Below are 25,725 nucleotides of genomic sequence, written 5' to 3'. Positions count from 1 at the left end.
GGCCCCTGTCATTACATCCCCCCCCTTCATGGGCCCCTGTCACTTCACTACATTCCCCGCATGGGCCCCTGTCACTACATCCCCCCATGGGCCCCTGTCACTACACCCCCCCATGGGCCCCTGTCACTACATCCCCCCATGGGCCCCTGTCACTACACTCCCCCCCATGGGCCCCTGTCACTACATTTCACGCATGGGCCCCTGTCAATACAACCCCCCCCCATGGGCCTCTGTCACTACATTCCCTCCATGGGCCCCTGTCACTACATTCCCGCATGGGCCTCTGTCACTACATTCCCCCCATGGGCCTCTGTCACTACATTCCCCCCCGTGGGCCTCTGTCACTACATTCCCCCCATGTGTCCCTGTCACTACATTCCCCCCATGGGCCTCTGTCACTACATTCCCCCCATGGGCCTCGGTCACTACATTCCCCCCATGTGTCCCTGTCACTACATTCCCCCCATGGGCACTATGGCTACATTCCCCCCATGGGCCCCTGTCACTACATTCCCCCCATGGGCCCCTGTCACTACATTCCCCCCATGGGCCCCTGTCACTACATTCCCCCCATGGGCCCCTGTCACTACATTCCCCATGGGCCCCTGTCACTACATTCCCCATGGGCCCCTGTCACTACATCCCCCCATGGGCCCCTGTCACTTCACTACATTCCCCGCATGGGACCCTGTCACTACATTCCCCCCTTCATGGGCCCCTGACACTACATTTCCCCCATGGGCCCCTGTCACTACATCCCCCCCATGGGCCCCTGTCACTACACCCCCCATGGGCCCCTGTCATTACATCCCGCCCTTCATGGGCCCCTGACACTACATTTCCCCCATGGGCCCCTGTCACTACATCCCCCCATGGGCCCCTGTCACTACATTCCCCCCATGAGCCCCTGTCATTACATCCCCCCCTTCATGGGCCCCTGACACTACATTCCCCCCATAGGCCCCTGTCACTACATCCCCCCCATGGGCCCCTGTCATTACATCCCCCCTTCATGGGCCCCAGTCACTACACTCCCCCATGGGCCCCTGTCACTACACTCCCCCGATGGGCCCCTGTCACTACATCCTCCCATGGGCCCCTGTCACTACATTTCCCCATGGGCCCCTGTCACTACACTCCCCCATGGGCCCCTGTCACTACACCCCCCATGGGCCCCTGTCACTACATCCCCCCATGAGCCCCTGTCACTACATTCCCCCCATGGGCCCCTGTCACTACATTCCCCCCCATGGGCCCCTGTCATTACATCCCCCCCTTCATGGGCCCCTGTCACTTCACTACATTCCCCGCATGGGCCCCTGTCACTACATCCCCCCATGGGCCCCTGTCACTACATCCCCCCATGGGCCCCTGTCACTACATCCCCCCATGGGCCCCTGTCACTACACTCCCCCCCATGGGCCCCTGTCACTACATTCCCCCCATGGGCCCCTGTCACTACACTCCCCCCCATGGGCCTCTATCACTACATTCCCCCATGGGCCCCTGTCACTACATTCCCCCCATGGGCCTCTATCACTACATTCCCCCCATGGGCCCCTGTCACTACATTCCCCCCATGGGCCTCTATCACTACATTCCCCCCATGGGCTTTTGTCACTACATTCCCCGCATGGGCCCCTGTCACTACATTCTCCCCATGGGCCTCTATCACTACATTCCCCCCATGGGCCTCTATCACTACATTCCCCGCATGGGCCTCTGTCACTACATTCCCCGCATGGGCCTCTGTCACTACATTCCCCGCATGGGCCTCTGTCATTACATCCCCCCCTTCTTGGGCCCCTGACACTACATTCCCCCCATAGGCCCCTGTCATTACATTCCCCCCATGGGCCCCTGTCATTACATCCCCCCCTTCATGGGCCCCAGTCACTACACTCCCCCATGGGCCCCTGTCACTACACTCCCCCCATGGGCCCCTGTCACTACATCCTCCCATGGGCCCCTGTCACTACATTCCCCCATGGGCCCCTGTCACTACACTCCCCCATGGGCCCCTGTCACTACACCCCCCATGGGCCCCTGTCACTACATCCCCCCATGAGCCCTTGTCACTACATTCCCCCCATGGGCCCCTGTCACTACATTCCCCCCATGGGCCCCTGTCATTACATCCCCCCCTTCATGGGCCCCTGTCACTTCACTACATTCCCCGCATGGGCCCCTGTCACTACATCCCCCCATGGGCCCCTGTCACTACACCCCCCCATGGGCCCCTGTCACTACATCCCCCCATGGGCCCCTGTCACTACACTCCCCCCCATGGGCCCCTGTCACTACATTCCCCCCATGGGCCCCTGTCACTACACTCCCCCCCATGGGCCTCTATCACTACATTCCCCCATGGGCCCCTGTCACTACATTCCCCCCATGGGCCTCTATCACTACATTCCCCCCATGGGCCCCTGTCACTACATTCCCCCCATGGGCCTCTGTCACTACATTCCCCGCATGGGCCCCTGTCACTACATTCCCCCCTTGGGCCTCTATCACTACATTCCCCCCATGGGCCTCTGTCACTACATTCCCCGCATGGGCCTCTGTCACTACATTCCCCGCATGGGCCTCTGTCACTACATTCCCCGCATGGGCCTCTGTCACTACATTCCCCGCATGGGCCTCTGTCACTACATTCCCCGCATGGTCCTCTGTCACTACATTCCCCCCATGGGCCTCTGTCACTACATTCCCCCCATGTGTCCCTGTCACTACATTCCCCGCATGGGCCTCTGTCACTACATTCCCTCCATGGGCCCCTGTCACTACATTCCCGCATGGGCCCCTGTCACTACATTTCCCCCATGGGCCCCTGTCACTACATTCCCGCATGGGCCTCTGTCACTACATTCCCCCCATGGGCCTCTGTCACTACATTCCCCCCCGTGGGCCTCTGTCACTACATTCCCCCCATGTGTCCCTGTCACTACATTCCCCCCATGGGCCTCTGTCACTACATTCCCCCCATGGGCCTCTGTCACTACATTCCCCCCATGTGTCCCTGTCACTACATTCCCCCCATGTGTCCCTGTCACTACATTCCCCCCATGGGCACTATGGCTACATTCCCCCCATGGGCCCCTGTCACTACATTCCCCCCATGGGCCCCTGTCACTACATTCCCTCCATGGGCCCCTGTCACTACATTCCCCATGGGCCCCTGTCACTACATTCCCCATGGGCCCCTGTCACTACATCCCCCCATGGGCCCCTGTCACTTCACTACATTCCCCGCATGGGACCCTGTCACTACATTCCCCCCTTCATGGGCCCCTGACACTACATTTCCCCCATGGGCCCCTGTCACTATATCCCCCCCATGGGCCCCTGTCACTACACCCCCCATGGGCCCCTGTCATTACATCCCCCCCTTCATGGGCCCCTGACACTACATTTCACCCATGGGCCCCTGTCACTACATCCCCCCATGGGCCCCTGTCACTACATTCCCCCCATGGGCCCCTGTCATTACATCCCCCCCTTCATGGGCCCCTGACACTACATTCCCCCCATAGGCCCCTGTCACTACATTCCCCCCATGGGCCCCTGTCATTACATCCCCCCCTTCATGGGCCCCAGTCACTACACTCCCCCATGGGCCCCTGTCACTACACTCCCCCGATGGGCCCCTGTCACTACATCCTCCCATGGGCCCCTGTCACTACATTCCCCCATGGGCCCCTGTCACTACACTCCCCCATGGGCCCCTGTCACTACACCCCCCATGGGCCCCTGTCACTACATCCCCCCATGAGCCCCTGTCACTACATTCCCCCCATGGGCCCCTGTCACTACATTCCCCCCATGGGCCCCTGTCATTACATCCCCCCCTTCATGGGCCCCTGTCACTTCACTACATTCCCCGCATGGGCCCCTGTCACTACATCCCCCCATGGGCCCCTGTCACTACATCCCCCCATGGGCCCCTGTCACTACATCCCCCCATGGGCCCCTGTCACTACACTCCCCCCCATGGGCCCGTCACTACATTCCCCCCATGGGCCCCTGTCACTACACTCCCCCCCATGGGCCTCTATCACTACATTCCCCCATGGGCCCCTGTCACTACATTCCCCCAATGGGCCTCTATCACTACATTCCCCCCATGGGCCCCTGTCACTACATTCCCCCCATGGGCCTCTATCACTACATTCCCCCCATGGGCCTCTGTCACTACATTCCCCGCATGGGCCCCTGTCACTACATTCCCCCCATGGGCCTCTATCACTACATTCCCCCCATGGGCCTCTATCACTACATTCCCCGCATGGGCCTCTGTCACTACATTCCCCGCATGGGCCTCTGTCATTACATCCCCCCCTTCATGGGCCCCTGACACTACATTCCCCCCATAGGCCCCTGTCACTACATTCCCCCCATGGGCCCCTGTCATTACATCCCCCCCTTCATGGGCCCCAGTCACTACACTCCCCCATGGGCCCCTGTCACTACACTCCCCCCATGGGCCCCTGTCACTACATCCTCCCATGGGCCCCTGTCACTACATTCCCCCATGGGCCCGTCACTACACTCCCCCATGGGCCCCTGTCACTACACCCCCCATGGGCCCCTGTCACTACATCCCCCCATGAGCCCGTCACTACATTCCCCCCATGGGCCCCTGTCACTACATTCCCCCCATGGGCCCCTGTCATTACATCCCCCCCTTCATGGGCCCCTGTCACTTCACTACATTCCCCGCATGGGCCCCTGTCACTACATCCCCCCATGGGCCCCTGTCACTACATCCCCCCATGGGCCCCTGTCACTACATCCCCCCATGGGCCCCTGTCACTACACTCCCCCCCATGGGCCCCTGTCACTACATTCCCCCCATGGGCCCCTGTCACTACACTCCCCCCCATGGGCCTCTATCACTACATTCCCCCATGGGCCCCTGTCACTACATTCCCCCCATGGGCCTCTATCACTACATTCCCCCCATGGGCCCCTGTCACTACATTCCCCCCATGGGCCTCTAACACTACATCCCCCCCCATGGGCCTCTGTCACTACATTCCCCGCATGGGCCCCTGTCACTACATTCCCCCCTTGGGCCTCTATCACTACATTCCCCCCATGGGCCTCTGTCACTACATTCCCCGCATGGGCCTCTGTCACTACATTCCCCGCATGGGCCTCTGTCACTACATTCCCCGCATGGGCCTCTGTCACTACATTCCCCCCATGGGCCTCTGTCACTACATTCCCCCCATGTGTCCCTGTCACTACATTCCCCGCATGGGCCTCTGTCACTACATTCCCTCCATGGGCCCCTGTCACTACATTCCCGCATGGGCCCCTGTCACTACATTTCCCCCATGGGACCCTATCACTACATTCCCCCCATGGGCCCCTATCACTACATTCCCCCCCATGGGCCTCTGTCACTACATTCCCCCCATGGGCCTCTGTCACTACATTCCCCCCATGTGTCCCTGTCACTACATTCCCCCCATGGGCCCTATGGCTACATTCCCCCCATGGGCCCCTGTCACTACATTCCCCCATGGGCCCCTGTCACTACATTCCCCATGGGCCCGTCACTACATTCCCCATGGGCCCCTGTCACTACATTCCCCATGGGCCCCTGTCACTACATTCCCCAAGGGCCCCTGTCACTACATTCCCCATGGGCCCCTGTCACTACATTCCCCCCATGGGCCCTATTGCTACATCCCCCCATGGGCCCCAGTTGCTACATTCCCCCCATGGGCCCCTGTCACTACATTCCCCCCATGGGCCCCTGTCATTACATCCCCCCCTTCATGGGCCCCTGACACTACATTCCCCCCATAGGCCCCTGTCACTACATTCCCCCCATGGGCCCCTGTCATTACATCCCCCCCTTCATGGGCCCCAGTCACTACACTCCCCCATGGGCCCCTGTCACTACACTCCCCCGATGGGCCCCTGTCACTACATCCTCCCATGGGCCCCTGTCACTACATTCCCCCATGGGCCCCTGTCACTACACTCCCCCATGGGCCCCTGTCACTACACCCCCCATGGGCCCCTGTCACTACATCCCCCCATGAGCCCCTGTCACTACATTCCCCCCATGGGCCCCTGTCACTACATTCCCCCCATGGGCCCCTGTCATTACATCCCCCCCTTCATGGGCCCCTGTCACTTCACTACATTCCCCGCATGGGCCCCTGTCACTACATCCCCCCATGGGCCCCTGTCACTACATCCCCCCATGGGCCCCTGTCACTACATCCCCCCATGGGCCCCTGTCACTACACTCCCCCCCATGGGCCCGTCACTACATTCCCCCCATGGGCCCCTGTCACTACACTCCCCCCCATGGGCCTCTATCACTACATTCCCCCATGGGCCCCTGTCACTACATTCCCCCAATGGGCCTCTATCACTACATTCCCCCCATGGGCCCCTGTCACTACATTCCCCCCATGGGCCTCTATCACTACATTCCCCCCATGGGCCTCTGTCACTACATTCCCCGCATGGGCCCCTGTCACTACATTCCCCCCATGGGCCTCTATCACTACATTCCCCCCATGGGCCTCTATCACTACATTCCCCGCATGGGCCTCTGTCACTACATTCCCCGCATGGGCCTCTGTCATTACATCCCCCCCTTCATGGGCCCCTGACACTACATTCCCCCCATAGGCCCCTGTCACTACATTCCCCCCATGGGCCCCTGTCATTACATCCCCCCCTTCATGGGCCCCAGTCACTACACTCCCCCATGGGCCCCTGTCACTACACTCCCCCCATGGGCCCCTGTCACTACATCCTCCCATGGGCCCCTGTCACTACATTCCCCCATGGGCCCCTGTCACTACACTCCCCCATGGGCCCCTGTCACTACACCCCCCATGGGCCCCTGTCACTACATCCCCCCATGAGCCCGTCACTACATTCCCCCCATGGGCCCCTGTCACTACATTCCCCCCATGGGCCCCTGTCATTACATCCCCCCCTTCATGGGCCCCTGTCACTTCACTACATTCCCCGCATGGGCCCCTGTCACTACATCCCCCCATGGGCCCCTGTCACTACATCCCCCCATGGGCCCCTGTCACTACATCCCCCCATGGGCCCCTGTCACTACACTCCCCCCCATGGGCCCCTGTCACTACATTCCCCCCATGGGCCCCTGTCACTACACTCCCCCCCATGGGCCTCTATCACTACATTCCCCCATGGGCCCCTGTCACTACATTCCCCCCATGGGCCTCTATCACTACATTCCCCCCATGGGCCCCTGTCACTACATTCCCCCCATGGGCCTCTAACACTACATCCCCCCCATGGGCCTCTGTCACTACATTCCCCGCATGGGCCCCTGTCACTACATTCCCCCCTTGGGCCTCTATCACTACATTCCCCCCATGGGCCTCTGTCACTACATTCCCCGCATGGGCCTCTGTCACTACATTCCCCGCATGGGCCTCTGTCACTACATTCCCCGCATGGGCCTCTGTCACTACATTCCCCCCATGTGTCCCTGTCACTACATTCCCCGCATGGGCCTCTGTCACTACATTCCCTCCATGGGCCCCTGTCACTACATTCCCGCATGGGCCCCTGTCACTACATTTCCCCCATGGGACCCTATCACTACATTCCCCCCATGGGCCCCTATCACTACATTCCCCCCCATGGGCCTCTGTCACTACATTCCCCCCATGGGCCTCTGTCACTACATTCCCCCCATGTGTCCCTGTCACTACATTCCCCCCATGGGCCCTATGGCTACATTCCCCCCATGGGCCCCTGTCACTACATTCCCCCATGGGCCCCTGTCACTACATTCCCCATGGGCCCGTCACTACATTCCCCATGGGCCCCTGTCACTACATTCCCCATGGGCCCCTGTCACTACATTCCCCAAGGGCCCCTGTCACTACATTCCCCATGGGCCCCTGTCACTACATTCCCCCCATGGGCCCTATTGCTACATCCCCCCATGGGCCCCAGTTGCTACATTCCCCCCATGGGCCCCTGTTGCTACATTCCCCCCATGGGCCCCAGTCCCTACATTCCCCGCATGGGCCCTATTGCTACATCCCCCGCATGGGCCCCAGTCGCTACATTCCCCCCCATGGGCCCCAGTTGCTACATTCCTCCCATGGGCCCCTGTTACTACATTCCCCCCATGGGCCCCTATCACTACATTCCCCCCATGGGCCCCTGTCACTACATTCCCTCCATGGGCCCCTGTCACTACATTCCACGCATGGGCCCCTGTCACTACATTCCCCCATGGGCCTCTGTCACTACATTCCCTCCATGGGCCCCTGTCACTACATTCCCGCATGGGCCTCTGTCACTACATTCCCCCCATGGGCCTCTGTCACTACATTCCCCCCATGGGCCTCTGTCACTACATTCCCCCCATGTGTCCCTGTCACTACATTCCCCCCATGGGCCTCTGTCACTACATTCCCCCCATGGGCCTCTGTCACTACATTTCCCCCATGTGTCCCTGTCACTACATTCCCCCCATGGGCCCTATGGCTACATTCCCCCCATGGGCCCCTGTCACTACAGTCCCCCCATGGGCCCCTGTCACTACATTCCCCCCATGGGCCCCTGTCACTACATTCCCCCCATGGGCCCCTGTCACTACATTCCCCATGGGCCCCTGTCACTACATTCCCCATGGGCCCCTGTCACTACATCCCCCCATGGGCCCCTGTCACTTCACTACATTCCCCGCATGGGACCCTGTCACTACATTCCCCCCTTCATGGGCCCCTGACACTACATTTCCCCCATGGGCCCCTGTCACTACATCCCCCCCATGGGCCCCTGTCACTACACCCCCCCCCCATGGGCCCCTGTCATTACATCCCCCCCCTTCATGGGCCCCTGACACTACATTTCCCCCATGGGCCCCTGTCACTACATCCCCCCATGGGCCCCTGTCACTACATTCCCCCCATGGGCCCCTGTCATTACATCCCCCCCTTCATGGGCCCCTGACACTACATTCCCCCCATGGGCCCCTGTCACTACATTCCCCCCATGGGCCCCTGTCATTACATCCCCCCCTTCATGGGCCCCAGTCACTACACTCCCCCATGGGCCCCTGTCACTACACTCCCCCCATGGGCCCCTGTCACTACATCCTCCCATGGGCCCCTGTCACTACATTCCCCCATGGGCCCCTGTCACTACACTCCCCCATGGGCCCCTGTCACTACACTCCCCCCATGGGCCCCTGTCACTACATCCCCCATGGGCCCCTGTCACTACATTCCCCCCATGGGCCCCTGTCACTACATTCCCCCCATGGGCCCCTGTCATTACATCCCCCCCTTCATGGGCCCCTGTCACTTCACTACATTCCTCGCATGGGCCCCTGTCACTACATCCCCCCATGGGCCCTTGTCACTACATCCCCCCATGGGCCCCTGTCACTACACTGCCCCCCATGGGCCCCTGTCACTACACTCCCCCCCAAGGGCCCCTGTCACTACATTCCCCCCATGTGCCCCTGTCACTACATTCCCCCCATGTGCCCCTGTCACTACATTCCCCCCATGGGCCCCTGTCACTACATCCTCCCCATGGGCCCCTATCACTACATTCCCCGCCCATGGGCCCCTGTCACTACATTCCCCCCATGGGCCCCTGTCACTACATTCCCCGCCCATGGGCCCCTGTCACTACATTCCCCCCATGGGCCCCTGTCACTACATCCCCCCATGGGCCCCTGTCACTACATTCCCCCCATGGGCCCATCACCCCCCAGTCCCACACTGGCTCTCCACCATGGCTGGCACTGTGTGTGCTGGGATATGAAGCCTAGGTGGCTGCAGCCCGGTCAGTAACACAGCAGCTGTGACCATACATCACCCATTATTATTATACACACATCACAGCATCAGGACGGGGCAGGCGCCATGTTCCCGGCCCCCTATGGGCGCCGCCATGCTGGCTTAGTCTGAGCTAGCGCTGATAATGACGTATACAGGGAGCCGGGGCCAGAGAGTAGGCGGGGCTAATGATGGCTGAGAGACGGGAGGAAGAGACCTGTGGGAGGGGCTGGAGGAAGTTGAGTGACGGATCATCGAGGCCTATGAGAGGGCGGGGCTGGGAGGGACAGTGACTGAAGGCTACAGCCTATGAGTTGGAGGGTGGGCGTGGCCCTGGCCTATCGGCTGGAGAGTAATAAGATACGGCGGACAATGGGCGGGATAGTGGGCGGGGCAGGAAGGGTGGTTGAGTGACGAGATGCTACGGCCTATGGGCAGTGAGTGGGCGGGGCTAATCCTGGTCGCTGAGTGACTGTGAAAGTCACTACCCATAATCCCGTGCGCTGTGCTGACGATTACTTGGAAATACCGCCCCGCCCACTTCCGCTACACATTCCTCCGTCCATGATGTGATCTCTCCTGCTGCGTCATCCTCCAGGTAATGTCCTCTCATCCCACCTGTCTCCTGCCCCAACCTCTCCTATTACCCCATCTCCTGCCCCAACCTCTCCTAATACCCCCTCTCCTGCCCCAACCTCTCCTAATACCCCCTCTCCTGCCCCCAACCTCTCCTAATACCCCCTCTCCTGCCCCAACCTCTCCTAATACCCCCTCTCCTGCCCCCATCCTCTCCTAATACCCCCTCTCCTGCCCCAACCTCTCCTAATACCCCCTCTCCTGCCCCCAACCTCTCCTAATACCCCCTCTCCTGCCCCATTCTCTCCTAATACCCCCTCTCCTGCCCCCAACCTCTCCTAATACCCCTTCTCCACCCCCAACCTCTCCTAATACCCCCTCTCCTGCCCCCAACCTCTCCTAATACCCCCTCTCCTGCCCCCAACCTCACCTAATACCCCCTCTCCTGCTCCCAACCTCACCTAATACCCCCTCTCCTGCCCCCAACCTCACCTAATACCCCCTCTCCTGCCCCCAACCTCACCTAATACCCCCTCTCCTGCCCCCAACCTCACCTAATACCCCCTCTCCTGCCCCCAACCTCACCTAATACCCCTTCTCCTGCCCCCAACCTCTCCTAATACCCCCTCTCCTGCCCCCAGCCTAGGTGGCTGCAGCCTGGTCAGTAACACAGCAGCTGTGACCATACATCACCCATTATTATTATTATTATTATACACACATCACAGCATCTGGACGGGGCAGGCGCCATGTTCCCGGCTCCCTATGGGCGCCGCCATGTTGGCTTAGTCTGAGCTAGCGATGATGTATACAGGGAGCCGGGGCTAATGAAGGCTGAGAGACGGGAGGCTGCGCCCTGTGGGCGGGACTGGAAGAAGTTGAGTGACGGGACATCGCCTCCTATGAGAGGGAGAGAGGGCGGGGCTGGGTGTAACTGACTGGAAGCTGCGGCCTATGGGCAGTGAGTGGGTGGGCAGGAGGTAAATGAGTGACGCGGCATCGCGTCCTATGAGAGGGAGAGAGGGCGGGGCTGGGTGTAACAGTGACTGTAAGCTGCGGCCTATGGGCAGTGAGTGGGCGGGGCTGCTCCTGGTTGCTGAGTTACCGTAGTAGTCACTACCCATAATCCCATGCGCTTTGCTGACGGTGACTCGGAAATACCGCCCCGCCCACTTCCGGTACGCATTCCTCTTTCCACGGTGTGATCTCTCCTGCCGCCTCATCCTCCAGGTAATGTCCTCTCATCCCACCTGTCTCCTGCCCCAACCTCTCCTAATACCCCCTCTCCTGCCCCCAACCTCTCCTAATACCCCCTCTCCTGCCCCCATCCTTACCTAATACGCCCTCTACTGCCCCCAACCTCTCCTAATACCCCCTCTCCTGCCCCCAACCTCTCCTAATACCCCCTCTCCTGCCCCCAACCTCTCCTAATACCCCCTCTCCTGCCCCCATCCTCTCCTAATACCCCCTCTCCTCCCCCAACCTCTCCTAATACCCCTCTCCTGCCCCCAACCTCTCCTAATACCCCCTCTCCTGCCCCCAACCTCTCCTAATACCCCCTCTCCTGCCCCCAACCTCTCCTAATACCCCCTCTCCTCCCCCAACCTCTCCTAATACCCCCTCTCCTGCCCCCATCCTCTCCTAATACCCCTCTCCTGCCCCCATCCTCTCCTAATACCCCCTCTCCTGCCCCCATCCTCTCCTAATACCCCTCTCCTGCCCCCATCCTCTCCTAATACCCCCTCTCCTGCCCCCATCCTCTTCTACTACCCCCTCTCCTGCCCCCATCCTCTTCAACTACCCCCTCTCCTGCCCCCATCCTCTCCTACCCCTCTCCTGCCCCATCCTCTCCTAATACCCCCTCTCCTGTCCCCAACCTCTCCTAATACCCCCTCTCCTGCCCCCATCCTCTCCTAATACCCCCTCTCCTGCCCCCATCCTCTCCTAATACCCCCTCTCCTGCCCCATCCTCTCCTAATACTCCCTCTCCAGTCCCCATCCTCTCCTAATACCCCCACTCCTGTCCCCAACCTCTCCTAATACCCCCTCTCCTGCCCCCATCCTCTCCTAATACCCCCTCTCCTGCCCCATCCTCTCCTAATACCCCCTCTCCTGCCCCCATCCTCTTCTAATACCCCCTCTCCTGCCCCCATCCTCTCCTAAGACCCCCTCTCCTGCCCCCATCCTCTCCTAATACCCCCTCTCCAGTCCCCATCCTCTCCTAATACCCCCTCTCCAGTCCCCATCCTCTCCTAATACCCCCTCTCCTGCCCCCAACCTCTCCTAATACCCCCTCTCCTGCCCCCAACCTCTCCTAATACCCCCTCTCCTGCCCCCAACCTCCTAATACCACCTCTCCTGTCCCCATCCTCTCCTAATACCACCTCTCCTGTCCCCATCCTCTCCTAATACCCCCTCTCCTGTCCCCATCATCTCCTAATACCCCCTCTCCTATCCCCATCATCTCCTTTTACCCCCTCTCCTGTCCCCATCATCTCCTAATATCCCCTCTCCTACCCCCAACCTCTCCTAATACCCTTTTTCCTGCCTCCATCCTCTCCTACTACCCCCTCTCCTGCCCCAACCTCTCCTTATACCCCCTCTCCGGCCCCCATCCTCTCCTAATGCCCCCTCACCAGCCCCTACATTCTCCTAATACCCCCTCACCTGCTGCCCCTGACATTCTAATACCCCCTCACCTGCTGCCCCTGACATTCTCCTAATACCCCCTCACCTGCTGCCCCTGACATTCTCCTAATACCCCCTCACCTGCTGCCCCTGACATTCTCCTAATACCCCCTCACCTGCTGCTCCTGACATTCTCCTAATTCCCCCAACCTCACCTAATACCCCCTCTCCTGCTGAGTTTTTAAATATGTAAAAAAAATTTATTTAAATTGCTGTGCCGCGGTCCTGGACTTTGCTGTCGGCCGCGGCAGTGTGTGTAAACCCCCAGTAATGCGGGGGAGGAGGGGGTTGCTGGACTGCTGGCTCCCGTTGTGCTGGCGGCGGGGAGGACAGTGTGATAGGAGCTGTGGCCGGAGACACCCACCAGCCACATGTGTAATGGCGACTGCGGCACTGAAGGCGTTAACCCTTAAGTGTCTGGCGCCATCTTCAGGACAATGGGCGCTTGGTGACACTTTTTGAATGAACCCTGGCGCTGGGCGCCATATTTGAAATGTTATGGGCGCTAGGCGCCGTGTATTTAAAAATGTTTTTAAAATATATAATTGTCTGCGCCGCGGTCCTGGACCTCTCCGGCGACTGCGGCACTAAGCTGTGTGTGTGCGCCGGGAGAGAAGGAGGAGGCTGCTGTTGTCGTCCGGCGCAGCGGCTGGGAGTCCGGGACCTCTGCCTCCTCGTGTGCTGCGCTGGCGGCGAGAGGGTCTTGGAGGTCGGCGGCTGGGGACCGGGCGCTCTTCTCCCGGCGACCCCAGCATCAGCGCTGCCGGAGTCAGGAAGCCGCAGCAGCCAAGCTGCCGGGTTTTAGAAGGAGAAGGAGACACTGCTGCCCAGGGTGCGCTGCTCACGGGGACCGGGCTAGCCGGCTCCCTATGCGGCGGGGAGTGAGTAGGATGTTGATCGCTTGGGTCCGGGAGGCCTCAGAGATGCATAGCTGCGGCGGCCGGGTCGAGCGTCCGGAGCTGCTGGGTTTCAGGAAGGGGGGTACACCGCAGCCCAGAGCACCTCCAACGTGCTGAGGCGAGGCCACTGAGTGAGTGCTGCACTGGGGGGACAGGGAGAGCCAGCTCCCTGGACCCCGGTGTCAGGCTGCGGGTATAGGCAGGCAGGAGGACGGGGGAAGCCAGCCCCATACCTCCAGCACTGGGAGAGCTCTAGCAGCCAGGCTGCAGGGCTAAGCGGAGTCCAGCGCTGAGCACAGTAAAGCAAAATAACAATGTATATAACTGTAATAATATATATTATGATATGAAGCACTGAGCTGGGGATAGCAGGTCCCCCCCCCCCCAGCTGCAGTGCCTGGGTAGGTGGAGCCTGTGGCAGGACACAGAGTATATGTAACAGAAGTGTATTTAATGTATTTTAAAGTGAAATGCACTTAGTTGGTTGTGTGTCCCTGAAGGGGGGAATCCATTACTGTGCAGGCTGTTGGATTCCCCCTGTCCTTTTCCCCAAAAACGGAATGAGCACGTTACACACATTGCACCAGGTAGAGCACGTTATACACATTGCAGCAGGTAGAGCACGTTATACACATTGCAGCAGGTAGAGCACGTTATACACATTGCAGCAGGTAGAGCACGTTACACACATTGCAGCAGGTAGAGCACGTTATACACATTGCAGCAGGTAGAGCACGTTATACACATTGCAGCAGGTAGAGCATGTTACACACATTGCACCAGGTAGAGCACGTTACACACATTGCAGCAGGTAGAGCACGTTACACACACTGCACCAGGTAGAGCACGTTATACACATTGCACCAGGTAGAGCACGTTATACACATTGCACCAGGTAGAGCACGTTACACACATTGCACCAGGTAGAGCACGTTATACACATTGCGCCAGGTAGAGCACGTTATACACATTGCGCCAGGTAGAGCACGTTATACACATTGCACCAGGTAGAGCACGTTATACACATTGCAGCAGGTAGAGCACGTTATACACATTGCAGCAGGTAGAGAACGTTATACACATTGCACCAGGTAGAGCACGTTATACACATTGCAGCAGGTGGAGCACGTTACACACATTGCAGCAGGTAGAGCACGTTATACACATTGCAGCAGGTAGAGCACGTTATACACATTGCAGCAGGTAGAACACGTTATACACATTGCAGCAGGTAGAGCACGTTATACACATTGCACCAGGTAGAGCACGTTATACACATTGCACCAGGTAGAGAACGTTATACACACTGCACCAGGTAGAGCACGTTATACACATTGCACCAGGTAGAGCACGTTATACACATTGCACCAGGTAGAGCACGTTACACACATTGCAGCAGGTAGAGCACGTTATACACATTGCAGCAGGTAGAGCACGTTACACACATTGCACCAGGTAGAGCACGTTATACACATTGCAGCAGGTAGAGCACGTTATACACATTGCACCAGGTAGAGCACGTTATACACATTGCGCCAGGTAGAGCACGTTATACACATTGCACCAGGCAGAGCACGTTATACACATTGCAGCAGGTAGAGCACGTTACACACATTGCAGCAGGTAGAGCACGTTATACACATTGCAGCAGGTAGAGCACGTTATACACATTGCAGCAGGTAGAGCACGTTATACACATTGCAGCAGGTAGAGCACGTTATACACATTGCGCCAGTTAGAGCACGTTATACACATTGCGCCAGGTAGAGCACGTTATACACATTGCGCCAGGTAGAGCACGTTATACACATTGCACCAGGTAGAGCACGTTATACACATTGCAGCAGGTAGAGCACGTTATACACATTGCGCCAGGTAGAGCACGTTATACATATTGCAGCAGGTAGAGAACGTTATACACATTGCGCCAGGTAGAGCACGTTATACACATTGCAGCAGGTAGAGCACGTTATACACATTGCACCAGGTAGAACACGTTATACACATTGCAGCAGGTAGAGCACGTTACACACATTGCAGCAGGTAGAGCACGTTATACACATTGCACCAGGTAGAACACGTTATACACATTGCACCAGGTAGAGCACGTTATACACATTGCACCAGGTAGAACACGTTATACACATTGCACCAGGTAGAGCACGTTATACACATTGCACCAGGTAGAACACGTTATACACATTGCAGCAGGTAGAGCACGTTATACACATTGCAGCAGGTAGAGCACGTTATACATATTGCAGCAGGTAGAGAACGTTATACACATTGCGCCAGGTAGAGCACGTTACACACATTGCAGCAGGTAGAGCACGTTATACACATTGCAGCAGGTAGAGCACGTTACACACATTGCACCAGGTAGAGCACGTTATACACATTGCAGCAGGTAGAGCACGTTATACACATTGCACCAGGTAGAGCACGTTATACACATTGCACCAGGTAGAGCACGTTACACACATTGCAGCAGGTAGAGCACGTTATACACATTGCAGCAGGTAGAGCACGTTATACACATTGTACCAGGTAGAGCACGTTATACACATTGCACCAGGTAGAGCACGTTATACACATTGCACCAGGTAGAGCACGTTATACACTTTGCGCCAGGTAGAGCACGTTATACACTTTGCGCCAGGTAGAGCACGTTATACACATTGCATCAGGTAGAGCACGTTATACACATTGCATCAGGTAGAGCACGTTATACACATTGCATCAGGTAGAGCACGTTACACACATTGCACCAGGTAGAGCACGTTACACACATTGCACCAGGTAGAGCACGTTACACACATTGCACCAGGTAGAGCACGTTACACACATTGCACCAGGTAGAGCACGTTACACACATTGCAGCAGGCAGAGCACGTTACACACATTGCAGCAGGTAGAGCACGTTACACACATTGCAGCAGGTAGAGCACGTTACACACATTGCAGCAGGTAGAGCACGTTACACACATTGCAGCAGGTAGAGCACGTTACACACATTGCAGCAGGTAGAGCACGTTACACACATTGCAGCAGGTAGAGCACGTTACACACATTGCAGCAGGTAGAGCACGTTACACACATTGCAGCAGGTAGAGCACGTTACACACATTGCAGCAGGTAGAGCACGTTACACACATTGCAGCAGGTAGAGCACGTTACACACATTGCAGCAGGTAGAGCACGTTACACACATTGCAGCAGGTAGAGCACGTTACACACATTGCACCAGGTAGAGCACGTTACACACATTGCACCAGGTAGAGCACGTTACACACATTGCACCTGGTAGAGCACGTTACACACATTGCAGCAGGTAGAGCACGTTATACACATTGCAGCAGGTAGAGCACGTTATACACATTGCAGCAGGTAGAGCTCGTTACACACATTGCACCAGGTAGAGCTCGTTACACACATTGCACCAGGTAGAGCTCGTTACACACATAGCACCAGGTAGAGCTCGTTACACACATTGCACCAGGTAGAGCACGTTACACACATTGCGCCAGGTAGAGCACGTTACACACATTGCGCCAGGCAGAGCACGTTACACACATTGCGCCAGGCAGAGCACGTTACACACATTGCGCCAGGCAGAGCACCTTACACACATTGCGCCAGGTAGAGCACCTTACACACATTGCACCAGGTAGAGCACGTTACACACATTGCAGCAGGTAGAGCACGTTACACACATTGCAGCAGGTAGAGCACGTTACACACATTGCGCCAGGTAGAGCACGTTACACACATTGCGCCAGGTAGAGCACGTTACACACATTGCGCCAGGTAGAGCACGTTACACACATTGCGCCAGGTAGAGCACCTTACACACATTGCGCCAGGCAGAGCACCTTACACACATTGCGCCAGGTAGAGCACCTTACACACATTGCACCAGGTAGAGCACGTTACACACATTGCGCCAGGTAGAACACTTACTGTATACAAATAATCCATCTTTCAGAAGATAGGACATAGTAATGTACATTGATAATATGCTTTGACTAAAATAACATAAAAAGCACTTAGATTTCTAGGTGAGCAGTACTATGTTACATCGGTGATAGTTACGGTAAAGACACTACAACAGCAATGTTTGCAGGAACACAGTGTAATGTGTAGGGGGTTTCATTTGTCACACAACACGTATTCTGCTCCCTCAGAACAACTTATCTAATGTCACAGAACAAGGAGGAGGCATGACCACAGAGCACACTGTCAGTCACCGCAATCGCGCAGCCAGGAGGACGCTATGAACGGTGCAGCCACCTCCAGGGATCCAGCACACAAACAGAGAGTGGACCTGTGGGCAGGCAGAGGCTCGGCCGTCCCTGCATTACAGAACATCGGCCTGCGGATTTTAGACTACCCTGCTGTGCCGCCTCCCGCTGGCCGGTAATGACCCCGGCGCTTAGTAGCAGACTTTTCCACCCCCTGCCATGGAGTACAGGGCGGACACTGCCACTGCCTGCGCACATACAAACAGACACGGTGCAGACAGAAGGGGGTGGGGCCGGTGAGGCTAAGTGGGAGGTGCCGGCAGGAGAGGGGGCGGTGTGCGCGCAGAGCAGACAGTGAGGGCAGGCGGGAGTGTTCATACTCTCGATGGTCTCCTCCCCTTCCAAGTTCCTCCCTCTGCTCTGGAGACGAAAACTGACTGACAGCGCTGCTGGTCAGAGCGCGTCCTGAGGGACCCTGTGGTTTTTTAATTTTGAGTCCCCACCATCAATAATTGGGTAAAATACTCGCCATAGCGCGTTTTTGCGAGCACTGACTCTGCTGTAAACATCTGCTGTATTGCTGAGTTCTTTTCAGAACTAACTTTGGCAAATAAACATCTACCTCAATGACCGCTATATCTGGTGACCTGCAGGGCTAGGCGAAACCTAGCTCCGTTTGCCAGCTGTCCAGGGTACACCCAGCGTCACCAAGCTCCGCCTTCCCCCTTCTACCGTGCTGTGCTTAGGCAAGCGACTTTTGGGATTCATCAACACCACACATACCATACACACACCATACAGAATGAATTATATTTCCACCAGCCAATAGTAGGTACCAGCCTGATATCTCTATCACTGTTGAGAACTCAAAAATCAATCCCTACACCACAAGCTCACTGCCTAGGTGTCATCCCTGACTCTGATCTGTCCTTTGTTCCCCACATTCACTCTGTCTCAAGATCATGTTACATACATCTAAAAAAACATATCCAAAATACGACCATACCTTACACAAGACACAGCAAACACTCTAATCCACGCTCTCATTATCTCCTGCATTGATTATTGTAATAGTCTCCTGACCGGTCTTCCCAAACATAGGCTCTCACCACTACAATCCATTCTGAATGCTGCTGCAATGCTAATCTTCCTCGCCAGACGTTCATCGTCTGCAGATCCGCTCTGTCAGTCCCTCCACTGGTTACCGGTATTCTACCGTATTCAATATAAAATACTTTTACTCACATACAAGGCCATTAACCAAACTACACCAACGTACATCACTTCACTTATCTCATAATATCTCCCAACCCGACCTCTTTGCTCTTCACAAGATCTACGTCTCTCATCCACACGCATTGCTTGTTCACACTCAAAATTACAGGACTTTATCCGGGCTTCACCCACTCTGTGGAATGCCCTCCCACGCACAGTAAGACTCGCCTCTAGTCTCCAAACCTTTAAACGTTCCCTGAAAACTCACCTCTTCAGACAAGCCTACCAAATTCCAGACCCACCCACATAACCTTCAGTGATTCCCTATCTATCTACATCCTCTCTGTATAGTACACATAACATCACATATCTTGTCTTTCTTTACTCTCACACCCTCTGGCACTTGGCCAACATTGCGGGGTATCATCATACAACCCATTAAGAACCTATCAATCTGGTGGACCATTATGCAACAGGTAGCATCTATCCTTGTGTATACATGCCTATTTCCCTATAGATTGTAAGCTTGCGAGCAGGGCCTTCCTACCTCTATATCTGTCTGTCTGTTTTTACCCAGTTTTGTTCTATTACTGTTGCTCTAATTGTAAAGCGCAACGGAATATGCTGCACCATATAAGAAACTGCTAATAAATAAATAAATATAAGGTGTCGGGATGTCACTGTCTATGTCTCCATGCAGGAGGGGGAGTATATAGAGGAACACAGGGGTCTGTACAAGGACGTGATGATGGAGTATCACCGGCCCCTCACATCACTGGGTAAGAGGAGACTGTCATGTATTGTACAGGGGGGAGCAGGTATGGGGGCCCCTATATACACACATCACCTGATAATCACATATATACACTGTACTCAGTCACTGTGTGTCTCCTACAGATGGACCCAGTAACAGAGATACCCCAGAGAGATGTCCCCGTCCTCTGTATTCCCAGGATTGTACAGAGGAGAATCACAGGATCCCACAGGAGGATCAGGTAGGTGGGATTTAGGGTCTCGCCAATATACCAAAGTGACTGTCACTATATGATCTGTAGAGGAACTGTGTCTCTTATACACTGATATTATACTGTTTCACCTAAGTTTAATCTGACTGTATGTAAATGTCATTATAGTGTTTATTTTTTATTTTTAGGTTAAACGTCTGTCTGATATTAAAACAGAAGATATAGAGGGAGAAGAAGAGACGTATGTGACTGATATAAAGGCAGAAGATATAGAGGGAGAAGAAGAGACGTATGTGACTGATATGAAGGCAGAAGATATAGAGGGAGAAGAAGAGACGTATGTGACTGATATACAGGCAGAAGATATAGAGGGAGAAGAAGAGATGTATGTGACTGATATAAAGGCAGAAGATATAGAGGGAGAAGAAGAGACGTATGTGACTGATATAAAGGCAGAAGATATAGAGGGAGAAGAAGAGACGTATGTGACTGATATAAAGGCAGAAGATACAGAGGGAGAAGAAGAGACGTATGTGACTGATATAAAGGCAGAAGATATAGAGGGAGAAGAAGAGACGTATGTGACTGATATAAAGGCAGAAGATACAGAGGGAGAAGAAGAGACGTATGTGACTGATATAAAGGCAGAAGATATAGAGGGAGAAGAAGAGACGTATGTGACTGATATGAAGGCAGAAGATATAGAGGGAGGAGAAGAGACGTATGTGACTGATATAAAGGCAGAAGATATAGAGGGAGAAGAAGAGATGTATGTGACTGATATAAAGGTAGAAGATACAGAGGGAGAAGAAGAGACGTATGTGAGGGGTGATCAGCAGTGTAAGGAGGAGGAGATCCCTACAGATATCAGCACAGGTGAGTAATAAACACTTATTACAGAAGTCACATATTCTCCTTGCTCAGTCACTACAGCAATCTCTTATCCTACACCCTCCTCTGTCAGTACAGACTAATGAGGGAAATGTATCTGTCCAATGGAGGAGCCATCAGCCCCTATTATACTCCTGCTCTCCCCTCACATCATGTCACTGTGTGTTACCAGCCCAGAGATCTGACCAGTCTCCTCCCTACACTCTCTGGTGTATCTCATATATTAGGATCCATCAGTCCCTATTATACTCCTGCTCTCCCCCTCACATCATGTCACTGTGTGTTACCAGCCCAGAGATCTGACCAGTCTCCTCCCCACACTCTCTGGTATATCTCATACATCAGGAGACATCAGCCCCTATTATACTCCTGCTCTCCCCCTCACATCATGTCACTGTGTTACCAGCCCAGAGATCTGACCAGTCTCCTCCCCACACTCTCTGGTGTATCTCATACATCAGGAGCCATCAGCCCCTATTATACTCCTGCTCTCCTCCTCACATCATGTCACTGTGTGTCACCAGCCCAGAGATCTGACCAGTCTCCTCCCCACACTCTCTGGTGTATCTCATACATCAGGAGGCATCAGCCCCTATTATACTCCTGCTCTCCTCCTCACATCATGTCACAGTGTGTTACCAGCCCAGAGATCTGACCAGTCTCCTCCCCACACTCTCTGGTGTATCTCATACATCAGGAGCCTTCAGCCCCTATTATACTCCTGCTCTCCCCCTCACATCATGTCACTGTGTGTTACCAGCCCAGAGATCTGACCAGTCTCCTTCTCACACACTCTGGTGTATCTCATACATCAGGAGACATCAGCCCCTATTATACTCCTGCTCTCCCCCTCACATCATGTCGCTGTGTGTTACCAGTCCAGAGATCTGACCAGTCTCCTCCCCACACTCTCTGGTGTATCTCATACATCAGGAGCCATCAGCCCCTATTATACTCCTGCTCTCCCCCTCACATCATGTCACTGTGTGCTAGCAGTACCTCTGCCTATGGTATTACATGCCCTGAGAGTGTCACTATTAGCACACGCCAGTCTATATATAAACCACTTATTTCTGGCATGGTGCGGCTGCTTGCTGGGGTGGAGGTTCGGGGTTCCTCATGCCATGTGACACAATGCTTAGGAAATATCTGATACAGTCCCTGTCATGTATCCACATGCTCCTGTAACAGCCGGCCTCAGGGAATTGGCTAATGAACGGCTCCTATTACTGAGTTGGCAGCATCTGAGTCTTGCTACCGTCGCCTTAGGTATATAATACATTTATTGAGCTTGTGTATGGGAACCAGCATTGAGGATCCTGCACATTCCCTGCTGATTACCTGTCCCCTGGCACTTGGATGACGCCCTTCTCTGGCTTCTGATCCATGGCCTTAAGGGCACACCAATGGTTCCTAATGGAAGTATCTTCACGTTCACGTCTAAGGAGGAGGACAGGGCCTCTTGCAAAATTCTGGTGCCTTCAGCATCCATTAATATATAATCCTGCAATCTCCAAGGTGGTAAAGGAGGAGTAGCGGGAAAAGGCGACCAGGACCCTATCAGAGGGGTGTGATCAGACCATGAAATTGCTGTCGGTAGAAAAATTCAAGTCACCAGGTTCTGGTACACAATGTGATAAATATGGAGACTGACACAGGACATATTAAAAAGTATAAGCATTTATTTCTTCAGCAGGATACATTGGTTTCCACAGGGGAAACATCGGGGTGTAGAGTGTATCTTGTTCCAGAGGCACCAACAGGCTAAAGCTTTAGGCTGTCCCAGGATGCATGGGGCCTCCTCTATAACCCCGCCTTCAGGCACTGAGAGCTCAGTTTTGAGTTGGTGCCTGCAGCAGCAGGTCACTAACAGGAGGATTGCACTGGGCAGCCCTGAAAAGCTTTTCTAAGAAGATTTCTTCAACTGGGCTGTCAGCTCTGTATGTCATGGAGACACTTCAGCGCTGCAGCTCCATCACCTCCCAAGTGGCGTTACATACTCCCGCGGCCTGTTCCTGAGTACTTGCAGCGGAGACGCTACGGCTTTAGGCACACGGTCGCAGACCGCTCTCCTGGATCACGTGGCTGCTATGGGGAGGAGGTTAGAGGGTCCTCCAGGCGGGGCCCACCATTAAATCACGTTCCGTCCACGACCTAGGGAGAAGGGTCGCGGTGCTGGCGTGGACACTGTTACCGAACATGGACCCCACTAGACCGCCAGGGCGTAAGAGTACAGGTCGGGTGTATTAACGTCTCATTTAATAAGTCTCTGTAGTACCGGTGGTGGAAGTCCAGAATAGGGGAACCGGTGCTTGACCTGTAGCCCCGGGATGCGGTCAAGATGCCGCCGGCCGGAATCCCGGCGGTCGAAATACCGACGCCGGAATCCCGACCGTCACAATCCCGACATATTCTCCCTCCGTGGGTGTCCACGACACCCATAGAGGGAGAATATAATAGTGTGCCGAGCGTAGCGAGGCACCGTGCCCGCAGCGTGGCGAGCGAAGCAAGCCCGCAAGGGGCTGCGTTCCGCTCGCCACCCCTGTCGGGATTGTGTGGTCAGGATTCCGGCGTCGGTATTTCTCTAACGTCCTAGTGGATGCTGGGGACTCCGTCAGGACCATGGGGAATAGCGGGCTCCGCAGGAGACAGGGCACATCTAAAAAAGCTTTTAGGTCACATGGTGTGTACTGGCTCCTCCCCCTATGACCCCCCTCCAAGCCTCAGTTAGGTTTTTGTGCCCGTCCGAGAGGGTGCAATCTAGGTGGCTCTCTTAAAGAGCTGTTTAGAAAAGTTTTTTTTAGGTTTCTAATCAGTGATTCCTGCTGGCGACAGGATCACTGCAACGAGGGACTTAGGGGAGAGACTTGCAACTCACCTGCGTGCAGGAGGATTGAAGTCTTAGGCTACTGGACACTGAGCTCCAGAGGGAGTCGGAACACAGGTCAGCCTGGGGTTCGTCCCGGAGCCGCGCCGCCGATCCCCCTTACAGACGCTGAAGAACGGCAGAACGGAGGTCCGGAAACAGGCGGCAGAAGACTCCTCAGTCTTCATGAAGGTAGCGCACAGCACTGCAGCTGTGCGCCATTGTTGCTACACGGCTCACTGATCTCGGTCACGGAGGGTGCAGGGCGCTGCTGGGGGCGCCCTGGGCAGCAATATAGATTACCTTAGAGGCAAATAAATACATCACATATAGCCATTAAGGCTATATGTATGTATTTAACCCAGGCCAGTTTTCCTAATAACCGGGAGAAAAGCCCGCTGAGAAAGGGGCGGAGCTTATTCTCCTCAGCACTCAGCGCCATTTTCCTGACCAGCTCCGCTGGTGAGGAAGGCTCCCACTCTCCCCTGCACTACAGAAACAGGGTTAAAGAGAAGGGGGGCATAAATTGGCGATATAATTATATATTAAGAGCGCATATATAGAAACAACACCTTCTAGGGTTGTTATATACATTATGGCGCTTTTGGTGTGTGCTGGCAAACTCTCCCTCTGTCTCCCCAAAGGGCTAGTGGGTCCTGTCCTCTATCAGAGCATTCCCTGTGTGTGTGCTGTAGGTCGGTACGGGTGTGTCGACATGTATGAGGAAAATGTTGGTGAGGAGACGGAGAAAATTGCCTGTAATGGTGATGTCACTCTCTAGGGAGTCGACACCGGAATGGATGGCTTACTTATGGAATTACGTGATAATGTCAACACGCTGCAAGCCGGTTGACGACATGAGACAGCCGGCGGACAAATTAGTATCGGTCCAGGCGTCTCAGACACCGTCAGGGGCTTGTAAAAACGCCCATTTACCTCAGTCGGTCGACAGACACTGACACGGACACTGACCCCAGTGTCGACGGTGAAGAAACAAACGTACTTTTCCTTTAGGGCCACAAGTTACATGTTAAGGGCAATGAAGGAGGTGTTACATATTTCTGATACCACAAGTACCACAAATAAGGGTATTTTGTAGGGTGGGAATAAACTACTTGTAGTTTTGCCTGAATCAGATAAATTAAATGAAGTGTGTGATGATACGTGGGGTTCCTCCGATAGAAAGTTATGGGCGGTATACCCTTTTCCCGCCAGAAGTAAGGGCGAGTTGGAAAACACACCTTAGGGTGGATAAGGCGCTCACACGCTTATAAAAAACATGGCGTTACCGTTTCTAGATACGGCCGCCCTCAAGGAGCCAGCTGATAGGAAGCTGGAAAATATCATAACAGTATATACACACATACTGGTGTTATACTACGACCAGCAATCGCCTCAGCCTGGATGTGCAGCGCTGAGGGGGCTTGGTCGGATTTCCTGACTGAAAATTTTGATACCCTTGACAGGGACAGGATTTTATTGTCTATAGAGCATTTTAAGGATGCATTTCTATATATGCGTGATGCGCAGAGGCATATGTGCATTCTGGCATCAAGAGTAAATGTG

General features: G+C 55.3%; 1 protein-coding gene across 2 annotated transcripts in view; it reads left to right on the top strand.

The window, feature by feature from the left end:
- The first annotated feature begins 10,275 nt into the window (after nucleotides 1-10,275).
- The window catches only part of LOC134984190 (zinc finger protein 271-like), a 38,423-nt gene continuing 22,973 nt past the window's right edge, over nucleotides 10,276-25,725 (top strand). For both annotated transcript variants that reach the window (XM_063949819.1, XM_063949818.1), the window contains exons 1-4: nucleotides 10,276-10,416; nucleotides 20,138-20,216; nucleotides 20,335-20,432; nucleotides 20,591-21,278. In XM_063949819.1, coding sequence (XP_063805889.1) covers nucleotides 20,183-20,216; nucleotides 20,335-20,432; nucleotides 20,591-21,278 — 820 coding nt within the window. In that variant the 5' untranslated portion in view covers nucleotides 10,276-10,416; nucleotides 20,138-20,182. The remainder of the gene's footprint in view (nucleotides 10,417-20,137; nucleotides 20,217-20,334; nucleotides 20,433-20,590; nucleotides 21,279-25,725) is intronic.

The sequence above is a fragment of the Pseudophryne corroboree genome (genome assembly GCF_028390025.1).
Source record: "Pseudophryne corroboree isolate aPseCor3 chromosome 3 unlocalized genomic scaffold, aPseCor3.hap2 SUPER_3_unloc_4, whole genome shotgun sequence".
In the NCBI taxonomy this organism is placed as follows: domain Eukaryota; kingdom Metazoa; phylum Chordata; class Amphibia; order Anura; family Myobatrachidae; genus Pseudophryne; species Pseudophryne corroboree.
The sequence above is the reverse complement of the archived record's forward strand: the minus strand, read 5'-3'. Positions and strand labels throughout refer to the sequence as shown.